At 43.1% G+C, this 16,705-nt stretch overlaps 1 protein-coding gene across 3 annotated transcripts in view; it reads right to left on the reverse strand.

Annotated features, from left to right (window-relative positions):
* ANOS1 (anosmin 1) overlaps positions 1 to 16,705 on the reverse strand; it is a 184,840-nt gene that overhangs the window by 62,837 nt on the left and 105,298 nt on the right. For all 3 annotated transcript variants that reach the window (XM_019629175.1, XM_019629173.1, XM_019629172.1), the window contains one exon: positions 10,935 to 10,997. In XM_019629175.1, the coding sequence (XP_019484720.1) occupies positions 10,935 to 10,997 (63 nt within the window). The remainder of the gene's footprint in view (positions 1 to 10,934; positions 10,998 to 16,705) is intronic.

The following is a 16,705-nucleotide window of genomic DNA, read 5'->3' on the forward strand; positions in this document are numbered from 1 at the left end:
TGGCAAGTGATAAAAATAAAAGAAAATACCAAAAATAGTAGGTAACTGTTCTAGGGTGCTTTTTAAAGAGATATTATCTGCATTTGGTTTGGTATAAAATGTGAGGTGATTTTATTTCTGCAATAAAATAATTTTTGCAGAAATCATGGAATGGTGAACATAAAAATATCAAATTCAGTAAATTACCTTATGTTAAAAATCATATAAGTATGAGGCATCAGATAGACAGAACACTGCATTTGATATTCAGTTTCATTCAACAGAACTGTACCACGTGCCAAATCTCAAACAAAGCAGCCTTTGCAAAGAGCCGGGGCATGGGTGGGTTCTCTTTGTGCTCTAGCAATACACACAAGTGTAATTTTTAGTACAAAATCCCCTGAAATGAATTCTCCACCACCATCATAACCACCAGCAGCACTGTCATCATCCATCATCATCACCACCATCATCATATTCTCCACCATCACCATCACCATCGTCAACACCATCACAGTCACCGCCATCATCACCATCATCACCACCATCACCATCATCAACACCATCATCACCATCACCACCATCATCACCATTACCATCATCGTCACTATCATCACCGTCATCACCATTACCACCACCACCATCACCACCACTGCTACCACCACCACCATCATCTTCACCATCACCACCATCATCACCACCGTCATCACCATTACCACCATCACCATCATTTTCACCATCACCACCATCATATTCTCCACCATCGCCATCGTCAACATCATCACAGTAACCGCCATCATCACCATCATCACCATCACCACCATCACCATCATCGTCACTATCATCACCATTACCATCATCATCACCATCACCATTATCACCACCATCACCTCACCATCATCATCACAATCTCCACCATCACCATACTGGTAGCATTGATCACCAACATGTATTGAAGGTCTACCATGTCTCTCACCCACGGTGCTTTACTTGCTCATTTCACTTATTCCTCCCCAGTTCCCACAACCACTATTATTTGCATTTTATAAATGAGAAAACAGAAGCTCACAGGGGTTATAATTTATCCAAAATCACAAACAAGAGTGTGGGTCACTATTACAGCCACTGTTTTTCTAAGGGCTGTGCATATCTCAGGGTAAAATAAGGAAACGGCTAAGCCAGTGGCTCTCAAGTTGCTTCCCTACTAGGATCACCTGGGAGGTTCTACACTCCTGAAATATCGTACATATCGATATATGTATATATGTAAATTATATATATGTACATCAAAAGGGCAGGTATATTCCAGGAATATTGATAAGAACAAAAAACATTGAACTATAGCTTATGCTATTGAACTTCAAGGATAAAAATATAAATTTTCAGGCATCTAGATAGAAAAGACAAGTTACTCATGACTGAGATCAACTCAATTAATATGTTTTCCCCTAAACTAATTTTTCACTACAAAATTCAATGTGTGAAGGCAACAGAGTGATGGCTATATAATAATAAGGAAAATTAAGTATATATAGATAAATGTATAAAATCAGCTAAGTTGTTCTTCAAAAATACATGCGACAGAAATAGTGTCAGAGACATAAAGACTCAGAGAAAATCAATATATATAAATATAATACATAGTATCTTACATATAAAGTAAATATATATTACATCAGCTAAGTTGTTATTCAAATATATATATATTCTCAAAGACTTAAAGACTCAGGGAATCAAAGCACCCATGAGCTTTTCCTGCCCAGCCACACAAGGGCAAAATATCCATTCCACAAATAAACAGAAAACAGGAAAATAATGGGATAATGGGCTAGGACACTATTCAGTGCCCAAAGAAAATAAAGCACATACTTATATATTATGTGAGAAAAAATGGTTTCTGTAATTCACTTTAGACTTTCGGTATAACAATAGACAAAGTTTGTTATGAGCAATCTCAAAGAAAACGGCACTTAGGGACTCCTTTTTAAAAGCAAAGTAAGACATGATCACATTGAGAAAGCCAATTAATAAGAAAAATTGACATAAAAACACTATTATTCATTTTATCATCCGCAGAAACATAAAACTTAAATCGAATAAAGCAGGAATTATGGTTAAGGAAGAGAATTTGATGTAATCAAACTAAAAATTAAAACAAATATGTTAGAAAAGTTGGTAGGTAGAAGGACTGGTGACAGAAACACGGTCTCGACTTAATTTGAACTTACTATTAGTACATCAGCAAATAACAAAACAAATATGGGACTTGCTCATTAACTTCAGCCTCATAATATTTTTCATAATTGTTTTTTCTCCTAAAATTCAGGCATTCCTTTTTTTTTCTGTTACATTCCACTAATATTGACATTTAAGCATTACCCAAAAGGAGCTTGCCTAGAGAGCTGGCCGGTGGGCCGTTTGCCTAATGGTAATGGATCAGGGGTCCCCAACATCCCAGGTTCGGGGACTTGCCAGAGGACTGACAGAGCTGAGCTTATCGTCGTATTCATGACTGTGATTTACTACAGCAAAGAGATGTAAAGCAAGGTCAGCAGAAGGAGAAAGAGGTGTATGGGAGACATCCGGAGGAAACCGGGGCCAGCTACCGAGAGTCCTGTCCTCATGGCGTCACGCAGCAAGCACTTATTCCCCCAGCCACAAGCGTGACAACACGTGCCACGTGCTGGCGCCCAGAGAAGTTCGGTGGAGACGCGATACTCAGAGTTCTTACTGGGGGCTGGCCACATAAGCACCTTCTGTCTCACGGGTACCAAAATACCAGCCTCCCAGGAGGAAGACAGGGCGCATCGTAAACCCTACTGCTTGTACTCACAGCTTACGAACTGTGAGCCTCGCTTATCAGTTACGGAACAGTGGAGTGGAAGCCTCTCGAGATCTGAGTTTTTCAGATGCCAGCCAAGGGCCAAACATTTCCATGGAATTTCCAAGGAGGGTAGTCTTAGCTGTACTACGAGAGCAGTCACAGGTCCAGCCATTCTGGAAGGCAGAATTTGGGGTAATGATTTGCTTTTCCTCTCCGGTGTAGTGTGTTATATTAATTATTTTTAAATGTGTGTGTATAGTCCCCATAAAAAACAACTGCGTTACACCGTTTAAAACACAAACAGAACTGCTAGCTGTCTCTTTCAAAGAAGGCATCTAAATACTAAGTATGCATGAAATAGGAAAAAGCCTTCTCAACGGAAATGCTTCTAATTCATGCTTGGGAATGCATTTATAATTTGCTTGGAAACTCATTTATTTGCTCTGATGACCATTAATTTGGTTCCCTGGCAAACTGTAGGCCTTGGCCAAGAAGAATGTACATGTTAGGGAAGTCAATTTCCTGTGAGTACATGTCCCTTTTGTTAAATGAGAATCATCTTCACTTATGTTTATCTCCAATTAGTCTTCCGTGGCCTGCTTTTCTGCACATTTTGGAGGTCAGTGAGTTGCCGCGTATGAGGGTATCCGTGGTCAGACACCAGTGGGAGCAAAACTCACTTTCAAAACCCATTTCCATCGGTTTTTCCATCGTTATCGGCAATCACGTATTTTCTCTCTATAGAACATCAGAGAAGAAATCAAAGACGTCACACGCTTAACAGACAATGCCAAGCGAGTGCTTGATGGGGAGCTCCCACATCCAAGAGGGACCCCACATCCAGCCCCGTAAAGGATAGTGGGTCCAGCAGCTCAACGTCTCCTGTCGGACACGCAGACTCTGTGGCCACGGCTACTGCTCGGAACGTACGTCTTAGCCCGATTCCCAGGTGAATAGCCCTGTTCTGGGTTGTTCTGGGAGCAGAAGCCTGAGTCTCCCAAGCTCTGCTCTGAAATGGAGTCATCCCTAGAAATCTGCGTTTTCTACCCGACAGACCTCCAACTTCACAGGCCCGACAGCGTTCGCTTCCCCTCAGCACGTAAACGGATTCAAGCCTTCCCAACGCTCAACCTCACAAAAATCATATCCGCAGAAGGCAAGCCCCTGACCAGAGGTCCGGCTCCACACTCCTTCCCACACAGGCAATCTTAGAGAAGGGACTTAAGCTCCTAGAAAGAGTTGTGTGTATTTGGGCCACACTTCCTCCCTTACATGCTATGGAGTGAGTCCTATCCCTCCACAGAAACCCTCCTCACTACAAACTTCAGTGGGACCTTTTAAGTCCACACCTTACTGACCTATCAGAATTCCAAACTGGTGACCTTGTCCCCGTCTGCATAATAAAAATACCTAAGACTGATCTAACGCTTGTTACCTTCGGACACTGCGTAAGTGCTTCAGATGCATTTTTTACTCAACTTTGATGATTTTTGCAATTTCCATGATATTCCAGTGACTCCCTCTAATGTGTCTAGTCCCCCTTTCCAGACAAGATGGGTCTTTAATCATTCAGAATAATATCCAGTCTCACTCAGCCTCTTAGAAATTTTCAAAATGCATGTACTGTTCTCCAATGGAGTCTCATATAATTCTATACTCCCCAGCATCCTATAAAAATTCCATGACAATTGAGCCTCGCTATTGAAAAAAAACCCACCAAAATCCTACTAGTCAATAAAGTCCTGAACAACCCTACAAAGTCATTTGATATTCTTGATAGTCTCAGGGACTATATTCTCCACAACTATAAAATTTGATATAAGGAGGACAATTTCCTCTATAAGATGACAGGTAAAGGAAATCTCATACCAGTTAGAAAAACTCATAAGCTTTCCTTAAAACATTTTGATTCCATTACTCCTACTACACCCCAACTTGAAAAGAAAACTTGGACCAAATCTCCACCATTGCCCCAGGGTCACAATGCAGAGATATAAGTAACACATTCACGTATTATGAACATGTCAAGGGGAAATGTTTGCCATTTGTAAAAATAAAAAAAAATCTTACTTACAGCAATGAAAACAAACGCTTTTGGAAAGCGTACTCCACGTTGGTCACCACTGCTTCCGTCACCTTCTGTCACTCCCACTCTGGGCTAATCGCCCTGTTTCACCACGAAAAGTGGAGCATTCACAAGGAGGCTTCACAAGTGCCACCTTCACACCCTCCAATGCACCTGGATCTGGGCGTGTGAGTTCTCGTATATTCTCTTTTCTGGGACACTGAGGGAGGGACTTTGCGACCACTTCAAACCTTCCTCACGTTTGTGCAACATAGGCCATTGTTGCTTAAGGGTGTGAGCTTCTGTGAGCCTCCCCTCTCTCCTCCAACATCAAGCACCCTCTCTTTTCTGGATAATTCCCACCTGCTTTTGCGATGGGATTATTTCTTCACCCTAAAAATAATTAAATGCCTGGTTACCCTGCTCACCCCTCTACCCAAAACCTCCTTCCTTCTACAGCAATGCTCACTGAAGCCTCCCTTGTAGCCCCGCCCTCCGTCCTCTGGAACACATGCCAATCAGGCTTTCTCGTTAAGCCGCCCAATAACATGGCGTTGTCAAGGTCGAAGGTGACTTCTACATGGCAGAATCCAATGATCAATTTTCAGATCTCTATAATAGATTCTTGCAGATGTAACTGATCACCCCTTCCTTCCTGAAAAGCTTTGTCATTTGGCCTTTAGAACCCTACCCTCCCGGGGACCCTCTCCTGAAACATGCTTCTCACATCAGTGTGATTCAGAGCATCACCCATTCTCTTTCAATCACCTCATCCAGCTCCGCGGCTGTGAAAACCATCTCTGTCTGATGACCCCTGTATTTCCAGCCTAGCTGTCTGCCCTCAACTCCAGACTCGTATCTATTTGTCTACAACAATCCCGTGTAGCTGTGTAATTTACATCTCAAACATAGTAGGCTCAACACCAAACTTCCGGTCTAGTCTTTCTATCCTCCAGCCCCCCAGAATATGTGCCTGTCACATATCCCACATGTCACTATCATCTCAATGTCACCCTAAGTTCCTTCCTCCAGTTGTTCGTTGCAAAACCCCCGGCAATATCACCGATTCTTCATTTCCTCTGATTCCTCATATCCAACCTGCCATCACCTCTGTCAGCTCTACCTTTAAACTACGTAGTGACCGTTTCTGACCCCTCCACCACTTACACCATGGGCTGAGCCACTTACATCTCTCGTTTGCTGCTCAGGTGGTACAAGTAGATGGAAGAAACTGTGTTTCTAACCCCCCAGGCATACCATCCCAAGTGACAATTCAGTGCCTCCCAAACATTAAAGCTCCCCTAAACCCATGAGAGTACCCATGGGCTATACTGCAACTTTTATTTTTTTTAGAAAAATAGGAAATATTTTTAGTAAAAGTTGAGTCCATCTTTCATATCGAACCTTCATTGAATGAACTCAGGACAGTTCACTAATTGACTTTTCAAAAAAACACAGGCGATCGTATCTATGAGTCCTATTTTAGATGTGATTTTTTTTCTAGCAATTCACCCTGGAATCTTGGGTAAATAAAACCATTTTCTCCTTGGGTGTCAGTTCTAGTGTCCATAAGTTCACCTGATGAAATTCAGACCTAACTTCATAATAATTCTTAGAGAATTGTTATGAAAATCAAATTTAATAAGCTTGGGAAACGTTTTGAACGGCAAAAACCACAAAGAAATGAATCAACAATTCTATCTGTAATCATGTGAAAACCTTATTCCACACTGCCAGAGACTGGCTCTACCAGAACCCAGGCTGATGCAACTCACAAGTTCAACATCAACAATGGATACCTCTCTCATTGATTAATCCCTGAAGCAGATGAAATCTCAGCTTTGCTTGACCCCTTATGCACACTTCATATTGTCAAGGTTGACATCCCAATGAGCTCTGATTAGGTTTGGGTGTCATGAAATCAGACACAGCAGAATTCAAGATGAGAGGGGTGTCATCCAGCAAAAAAAAAAAAAATCTCTTCCATGTGGGAAAATGTATTTTGTGACTAAAACTAACAACGCTTTAAGTTTAGAAATAGGTGCTGGCAATATAGATGAAGAAATAACACTCTAGGGGCCGGCCGAGTGGCTCAGTTGGTTAAGAGCTTGCTCAAGAGTGCGAGCTCTGAGCACCAGGGTCACCAGTTCGATTCCCACATGGGCCTGTGAGCTGTGCCCAAGCTGAGCTGCTGCTGAGCTGCCAACAGGTGGCAGGATGGCTCAGCTGGTGAGAGCATGTGCTCCTAACAACAAGGTTGCCTGCTCGAGATGGTGGGCTACACCCACCCACAACTAAAGACAGAAGAACTTGGCACCTTGAGCTGAGCTGCCACCTGGGGGGCTCAGGGGATAGAGCGTGTGCTCTTAACAACAAGGCTGCCAGTTTGGCTCCTGCATGGGGTGGTGGCTACACCCACCTGCAACTAATTGCACACAGCACCTTGAGCTGAGTGGCGCAACTGGACTTGGAGCTGAGCTAGCTGCGCACTCCACAACTAAGAATGAAGGGCAACAACTTGGCTGTTCCCCTTCCCTAATTCTCCAACACTGTTGCCTCCCCAATTCCCCAATAAAATCTTTAAAAAAACAAAAAAGGTTCATGTAAATTAAAAAAAAAAAAGAAGGAACACTCTACATGGTCTTTATAATATTGGGACTGTTGCTCTTTCTCTTAGAGTAGGCGTTGGAAGCCATTTTCTGTAAAGGACCAGACAGTAAATATTTTCAGTTTTATGGACCATATGATCTCACACTACTCAGCTCTTGACACACTGGGCCAAATGTATCTAAGAGTCTAGTTGTTCCGCTGTAGAAGAAAAAAGTGCAAAGTCCTGCTGGGTGGAGACTTACCAAGGGAAAGCTTAGCTTCATGACCATATAGACCTCGTATGCATTCTTAATATATAACATGATAACCGATTACATTAGGTCTACCTCAGTGAAAGACCAGCCTTAAAAATGCTGAAACAGAGACCCATTTTGCCCCCCAGGATCCCGTCTATTTCCATGTAACAGTCAGAGAGGTCCTGCAAAAGAAGAAGCAAAAAACACACAGAGAGATGTGAGAACAATTTTAGCAGCTACACTGCACATCGGGAGTTGAGGTATTTGATCATTGGGCTGACTGTCTCTTGCCATAAAATTCATCACATTAACTGGCCTCTGCTTTGCCCACCTTCCAAGTTTCAATTAACCTTTCCTGCCAGAGCGGATCGCCATTTGGGCACAAGTGTCCCACTTTAATCATCGGATTGGGTTTGGAAGACCTCACCGCGATTTCAGAGCAAACAGCAATTACAGAAACACACGGTCCCATTTGGAATTTCCATGGAGACGGGTTTCAAATCACCTTCAGGCATAACAAGATGAATCACAGTCACCGATAGACTGTAATAACATGTTTATTAAGAAAACAGCCTGACACCGCCTTCTTCCTCAAGACTCTACAATGGCATATTTTCGTTCATGTGGATGTGTGGTTTGTGGGCAGAAGACAAAATAAAACAAGGAACTCATGTTATGGGCCATGGAAGATACGGGGATGGCGTCGCTCCCCTGTCTTTGCACCCATCCAGCAGTTTTTCTCTCTTATTTCTGATGCCTCTACTCTGTCCGATTTCGCAAGGGGCCCGAATTCCTCCTTTTCACTTGCTTTCCGGAGTCCACACACCCTAGAGGGAGCCCCACTGAGCCACTTCCAGCTGTAATCACCTTCGTGTGTGTGTGTGTGTGTGTGTGTGTGTCTTTGGAGGGCGGGGCAACCTGCTTTTAACCAATAGGATTTGCCAAGGTGAAGTCACATTGATCCTGAGATTATGTTAATATGTAAGACTCGGCCTCAGAGGACTGGAGATCAAGGTTCTCCTGGTGGCCTTGGAGAAGTAAACAGCCACGTGGGTGTAGCCCATGAAGGGGACAATGTGACCAGAAACTTCAGGCAACTTCTCATAGCCGACAGTGGACTCCTGTCAAGAGCCAGCCAGAAAAACAGAAGTTCCACCCTACAGTTTCAAGTAAATGAATTCTGCCAATAACAGGAAAATGTCAAGAAGCAAATTCTCCCCCAGTGTGCACCCCAGATGAGAATGCAGCCCAGCCAACAGCGGCATTATAGCTTTGCGGGACCCTACAGTCGAGAACCCCTGACCTATAGAAACCGTGAGACAGTAAGTGGGTGCCCTTTGAAGCCACTGAGTTTGGGGGCCATTTGTTATGCAGCAATAGATAACTGCTATAAAGATACACTCAGTTTAATGCCAGGTACGCATATATTTGCTGGAAAACTTTGGGTGGGGTCTTTGAAGGAGCAGAACTGTTTTGGAAAAACGGAAGCGTAATATGTGAGCTCTCTGGAGGGAGCACAGAAACCATATTTTATGCGACTCTGTGTCGTCCCCAATATCTAAAAACAAAAAACATAGATGAGGCTCTTCTTCCATTTTATTTAATGCTAACTCGTGAGTGGGCAGCAGAGAAACTGGCTAAATACCTCTGAAAACCTGCCAGTCTGTGGATTATGCAAGGCATTTTGATGTGCACAATTACAACACGCTTCCGAGGACGTCCCTGACGATACTCCCAGGGCCTCACATGCAGAAATCCTGGCTGCAGAAATCCCCCACGAAAGAGTCTGCAAATCACCAATGGTCCAGCCAGTCAGGCAATGCCGAGCAGGAACTTTCAGAGCAAAATGAAGTGGGGGTTAGGAAGATCACGTGTTGATCGTGTCGGTCGTGGAGACACACTTACATTCTACTTTTCTGACACACGACTGAACACTTTCTAGAAGAACCCATAACACTGTGACCCCTTGTGCCTGTTCCAGGGAAGTCCGGCTGTAGTTTAATAGCACATGGACATGGGGAAAGGTGTCAGAGATGGGTCTCACACCAGGTCTTGCTACCTGGAGCGGGCAAGCCATGGGATGTGATGAGGTACCACTCCCCAGGCCACCATGCTTGCATGCACAACTCTTGTGGACTTAACACACTTATTAGGAAGGCCAAATGATACCGTGACTATGGAGATGGCTTAGGCACCGTGAAATGGATGACACCAGTATTATCCCAATTCCACACACCTATTCCCAGGATGGAATCTGTGCGCTTTCAAGGTGAGACACAGGTCACAGGATCCCAGGCATACCTCTTGCAGGGGATGCCCAGACCACGCTGTGTGTCTGCAGTAGCTCGGGGCAGTTCCCTGCCAGCCCCCCGTTGCATTGAAAGAAGTCCCCTCATGTCAGCTCACTCTGAGGTGACAGGAACATGCTTTCTGGTTCTCTCCACAACCCTCAAGGGAGCGTCTTTGATGTCCAGTGGACTCCTTCAATCGTTGTTCTCCACAAGCTCTCATGCAATTTACAACTGTCTCCCCTTAGAGAGGCCACTGTGCAGTCGGCCTGGCCCCACGTCCCCCCATCTGCATGTCAGCAGGTCCCAGGCTGCACCAGACCCCGGGTCTCTAGTGAGCTCTGAGGAGACCATACAGCAAAGCCCCTCTTCTGCACGACTGGTACCTTTAGACAGTGATTGTCCAGGACAAGGATACTGTTTATTAGCTGACTGAGAGCACAGTGAAAGTAATATGCCCCCTGGAGACATAAGTGAGCAAGCCTTCGGCCCAGGAGAGGGGGAGCCCAACAAGAAGAAAATGTTTGAGAAACGCGGCTGCTCAGAAAATGGGTGTCTTCTCCCTCACGGCACGAGAAGGTCACTGGCATGCAGAGAATTACCCACAGCAGGGACAATCATTTGTACTTTTAGAACGTGTCTGGTCTTCCAAGCGTAGGTAACACATTTTTTTTTCCTGTTTGACTTACCAAGAATGGAAGCAGCGGTTGACTAGTCTTAAGAAGGCTGGAGAAGTTTTTTTCTTTTGGATGTGTATTTACACACACACACACACACACACACACACACACACACACAGAAACACACAGTGAGTGGAACTCTCCAAGCTGCAGAAGAACACGCATGCCCTTTCTGCCAACGCCCCCCCTGCGTCACTGTCCTATCTCAGCCATGAACTCAGCACCGGTGGACGAGTGCCCGAACTGCCTCACCTCACAGAATCGCTGGCACTGCTCCTTCCGCAGGTCTGAGGATTCCTTGCAGGGCTCCAAGCACTGGGGAGGGAAGAAAAACAGAAATAAATCAGCACAGGTAAGGTACAAAGCCTCCACAAAAGAGTGATGCTTTCCAACCTAGCTCGTAGGTCAAGGGTTCACTGTAACTGCATAGAATGGGAATCTGAGCAAGAGCATCATGGACACGGCAGGAGAGGCACAAAAAATAACGTTTATTTCAACACAATGGAACAAGAAAAGTTGCACGGAGTGGAGGGGACATGTAGGATCAAGTGGTGAAGTTCACTACCAGGCAGAACGCTTTGGGTAAGAGGTATTTTTTAGTCAGTGAGAGATACTTTTTAAAGGTTGTTGTTACAGATGAGTTTTTTTTTCTCATGAACTGTGTAATACGAAGTTGCTTTTCAATGGGCAACATAGAGCTATTTTTGTACGCTGTCCTGCAAGTGATAGTGTGAAGTTGCATTGCATTTAAAATAACACACACACACACATTGTCCTGTTAACTTATGTCTGTATCTCAGTGAACACAGCACAATTAACATTCATCCAGTTTACTCTATTAAAATATACTGAATAAACCTGGTCATTAGATTCTGACAGGAAAGTTTCAGAACTCAGAATAGTGTTTGAATATATCATTTATTCACATATGAGAATATATTGTAATGAATTAATGATACTAGCTAGGCTCCATTGTTCAATAACAATTATAATAGTAAACAAGAATACTGTTGAATAAACAAAGTCTATACAGTTACATGTATAATATATAGTGTATTCCTGTCTACAGTACTATATATATAAGATTTAATTATAGCACATAAAATGTACTATATAGATAATATATAAATACAACTAATTAAAATACATAGTCTTAAATAAGAGAGAGCAATGTTACATTCATATGAACGGAGCTTTGATTCTCAAAATTATATTTTAATGCAAGTTTTAGTAAAAATTAATAGTCACGTATAAATATCAGTCATCTAAATATTAGTATACCCCTGGCACCCATAAGCTCATGATTATCTTATCTATATAATTTTTATTTCATTATTGATAAAATTTTCAATTAGAGTNTACTCTGACTGCAATTCTTTATCATTTAAACTATACCGTTATGTACATCATTAAGTCTCTGGGAACATTAACAATAGCAATTATATATAAGCATATAAACTATATACTTATAATTGCTATAGTTACATTGTTTTAATATTAACATAGTTAATATATTGCTATATTATATTATTGTTCATTGTTATTATAGTTATAGAGTAGATACATAAGTATAGTAATATATACGTTAAAGCAAATATGGCACACACAAAAAGTTAACAATTGGTAAATGTAGATTAGCGTCAGCAAGTGGAAACCAGGGACCAATATGACACACCGTCTGCTGTAACAAATAACTTTCACTGGGACACAGCCGTGCCCAATCATATTTACATCTGTGGCTGCTACTGTGCAACAATAGCTGAGGTAAATAGTTATGACCAAGAAAGCCTAAAATACTCGTCTTTGGCAGACAGTTGGTTGTGCCCTGATTTAAACGACAGGTATATGGAAAGCTCTTGGCACTCTTCTCATAACTTTTCCAAGTGTTTGAAACCAAATCAAAAATATATACAGTAATCTGAAAATCATGTAAAACCTCAAAATCACAAAGTTTCTTCAGCAGGCCTTTTTACAAAGCTACTGTGGACATGTATCTATAGGCAAAAGATGATTTGCACAATGCTACAGTGGACATCGGTGGACTTACAGGGAGTAAGGGAGATTGAGAGACAAACTCATGCTGGTTGGATGCAATGTCTTCCCACAAAACTCTTTAACAAGAATCCTCCAGGCTTTGCAAAACTTGATCCAGTAGGTTCTATAAGCAGGGGGTTTAACCACAGCCCCAGGAGCCCACAGTTCAGGGGCCCACATAGCCCCACTCATCTGGGAAGTCACCCCCACCCCCCACCCTGGTTAATTCCACCACAGTTGTGTAATGACCCTGATCACCCTGACAGCTCTGTCCTGGTTTCTCATTATAAAACACAGGAAACGCGTTCACCCAGCCCTGTGGTCCCATTTGCCTCCGAAAACGTCCCTCCCTCCTTTGTACCAAATAAACCCTTCTTACAACATCAAAGCAAAGCGTTCCCCACAACGAAACGAAACTAGGAAATGAGTCCAACCTGCTTATTTAGCAGTTGCAAACCACTCAGTGGCACGTCCCAAATAATTATTAGCTTCCCATAGTATCTGCCCATCCTGCCGAAATTCCTACATAAATGCTAAAAATCAGCAGACCCCATCCATCTTTCCTACAAGTCTGTTGAGAGAAGACGGATGGGGCTTGGCCAGGACAGAGACGTGAAGAAGGGGTGGGTACCCTTTCCTCACAGGAAGACGCTGACACCCCAACATGAACATTTTCTAAAGACGGTTAAGAACTAACCCTCGGTGGCAAATGTTCTGCAGAATCAGATAACCCAATCAAAGGATGTGCATGGCAAGACATCCTTTCCTCTGGGCAAATAAAAAAATGTATCTTTAATCAGAGTGCTCAAAAAAAAAAAGAAAAACAGAAAATCGACCCTTGCTAGAAAATAGTATCTCTATGAGTCATTTCAAACCCAGAAAGTGTAACACACATACACACACACACACACACACACACACACTTTTTAAATTATAGTTTGATTATAGGCATCTGTATCCTTTGACAGACTATCAAATTCACCTTTCATCTTTCTCTAGCATTGGCCCCTAAGTAACCAAAGAAACCTGCTCTAGCCATCCGTCAGATTGCAGAGGCTGAATGAAGGGGAACCTCCTTGTGTACCTACACTCTGAAGCTTTCGTTAGACCTGATTTTGCATAGCTCCACTGTAATCCTGGTGAGCACATTCCACAGGCTTAAACTGCCAGCCTCCACCCCCATCCCCGCCCCCGCCCCNCAAGTTTTTTACAGTCCAGAAAGGTAAAAAAAAAAAAGGCATGTTCATTTATAAGCCAAAGTCCAGAGTACATGTGAAAAAGGCAGTGTAGAAAATATGAAAATGGGCATGTCAAGAATTTGGGGAGCTGGGACGGCAAGACAGAGGAGATCTCAAGCGTTTCATCCACACGCTTTGGTTTGATCTGGTTTGTTCCCTGCTTTTGTGGTTGTGCACGAGAAGACTGGAACAGGAGGAGAGATGAAAATGAAGATACGGGAACACAGAAAAGTGATAACATAGAAACAGAGTTTTAGAGCAGCAAGGAACCTTCGACGGCATTGCACGCAACCCGACATCTCCCAGGTCTGGGAACTAAAACATCTTCATCGACGCAGTGGTTGGGGGTAGCAGGATTTTGGTCCGTGGCTCCGTCGATGATTGGACGCAGGCCATTTGATGTCACTGTTCAGCGCAGAGGATGTGAAAATTTGGAGATACGTGACACTTGGTCACGAGGAGCACACGTTGTCCAGTCACAGTTTTCCAATATGGTAAGAAAGCACCGACGATTCGATGTGTGTGCCTTTCTAGGTGCAGTTTTGGTGACTGAGGTCTTGTGTGGATAGATAACTCAGGGGAGGGATACAGAAATAGATGCTTCCAGCTAGATGTGTGGGCAAGAAAAAAAGCACGCGTCCTTAGAGTCAGACAGGAGAATCTCTCACCTAACCACTTGCTAGACACTTTTTCTCCATCTAATTTTTATTTGAACCATCCTGAACCTTAGGTTTCTGATACATAAAAGAGTGGAATAATATTTGCACAAGAGGGGTCTTTTGAAAGAACTTTTTTTAAATGGCATCTTTAAATACCTGCACATAGTAGGTGCTCAGTGAATGGGTTCCCTTCCATGTCTAGCGGACCAATAAGGAGAATGTATTTTTACTTATTTGATAGATCCCTGATGGCTACCCTTTTTTCTTTTAATTGAAAAGGAAAATAGAGGGGCTGGCCGGGTGGCTCAGTTGGTTAAGAGTGCNTTGTTTTTTACCCCCCTCTTTTTCTTAATAGACTTTAGTTTTTAGAGCGGTTTCAGGTTCATATTGAAATTGAGCAGAAAGTAGACAGTTTCCATATACATCCCATCACCAGACGTGCACGGCTCTCTCCACTGTCAACACCTGCCAGAGTGGCACATTTTTTTTTTACAGCCAAGGAAACCACATAGACATCTCATGATCACCCAAAGTCCACAGATTGCATTAGGGTTCTGGGTGCTCCTTGCTCCATGGGTTATGACAAATATACAATGACAGGCACCCACCATTACAGCCTCACACAGAGTGGTTTCGCTGCCCCTAAACATCCTCTCTGCTCCCCTCTTTGCAAAGGCAAAAACTATGACTCACAGAGCCTGTAGCCTTTTCAGACTGGCTTCTTTCACTCAGCAATATGCATTTTTGGCTCCTCTATGTCTTTCATGGCTTGATAGCTCATTTCTTTTTTTTTTCTTTTTCAATGACAGTTGACATTGAATATTATTTTTATGTCAGTTTCAGCTGTACAGCACACTGGTTAGACATTCATATTACTTACGATGTGATCTCCTGATTAGTCTAGTCCCCACCTGGCACCCTACAGAGTCATTACAATATTATCAAACCATCTATTTGACTGCTGCTGTCCATGCGACATACGTTGATTCCCGGTCTCTGCAACCACGTAGCGTTTTCGGTTTTCCCCATGAATTCTCAGATTTTATTTGTGAGTGGTTTGTGGAGTCCATGAGTTGACTTGAAGTCCCACTGTCTCTGACTGACTGTAAACTCCTCTGACAGAGGGAACATGTCTGCTAACCATTTTATAATCCTTCACGAGGCATATGGCATTGAGCACGCAAATGAGACGACAGATTGTAAGGGACAACCCGTGTGAATCATGATAGTGCAGCCAGCACAGACGGAGTCACAGAAAACCTGGGTTGGAGCCCTCGCTCTGCCATGTGTCTGACCTCCAACTGGGGGAAAACCCCACACATGATATAGCCTTGGTTTGCTAATTCAAATAGGAAAGTACAACCGTCTACACACTGACCTGTACAAATATTACTGATTGGGAAAGAGGGCCAGAAGCTTTACAGACACAGGAGCACTTTTTAAATGACTTCTTTATGGCTGTTCATACGAAATCTTTGGAGGTGTGTAAACTTAGGTACTATTGGGTTGTCGGGAAAGTCATGACGTATTTTTTTCTATGGTTTTCATTGCAAACATGCGTCATGACATTTCCATCAACCAATATGATTCTTACATTCCGGAGAGAGGAAGCTGCCGTTTAGAGAGGTTGAGGAAACAAAGTGAGTAACTATGGTGGAGCTAGCGGGATTTGGAGTTTGCACCCGTGCTTTGACACGCTCCAGGGATGTGGTTTCCATCACCAAGCACTGCCCTGTTGGTGCCACATGCCTGCAAGGGCCGAATGAGATAATGTATGTGGAAGAGATTTGCAAACTGAAACATACTTTGCAAATCCATGGGATTACTCAATCATTGTGACCCCCAAAAGGATTCAGTTCCAGAATGAGCTAGGTGCTACAGATTCCTAGGTATTTACGTCATCACAAGCAATAAGATTACTTCGTATCACAGACAAAAGGCATACAACTCTTCCGAGCCAAAATACTAACACAGAGGGAAACTGTCGCTCCTGCTTTGGTGAAATACCAGCTGGACACAATTCCACACCTTACATCGAACCAAACACTTCCATAAAAGTATGGCAAAGGAAACTATATTACCTGAACAGGAA

The sequence above is a fragment of the Hipposideros armiger genome, unplaced genomic scaffold (assembly GCF_001890085.2).
Source record: "Hipposideros armiger isolate ML-2016 unplaced genomic scaffold, ASM189008v1 scaffold_827, whole genome shotgun sequence".
NCBI classification, from domain to species: Eukaryota; Metazoa; Chordata; class Mammalia; order Chiroptera; family Hipposideridae; genus Hipposideros; species Hipposideros armiger.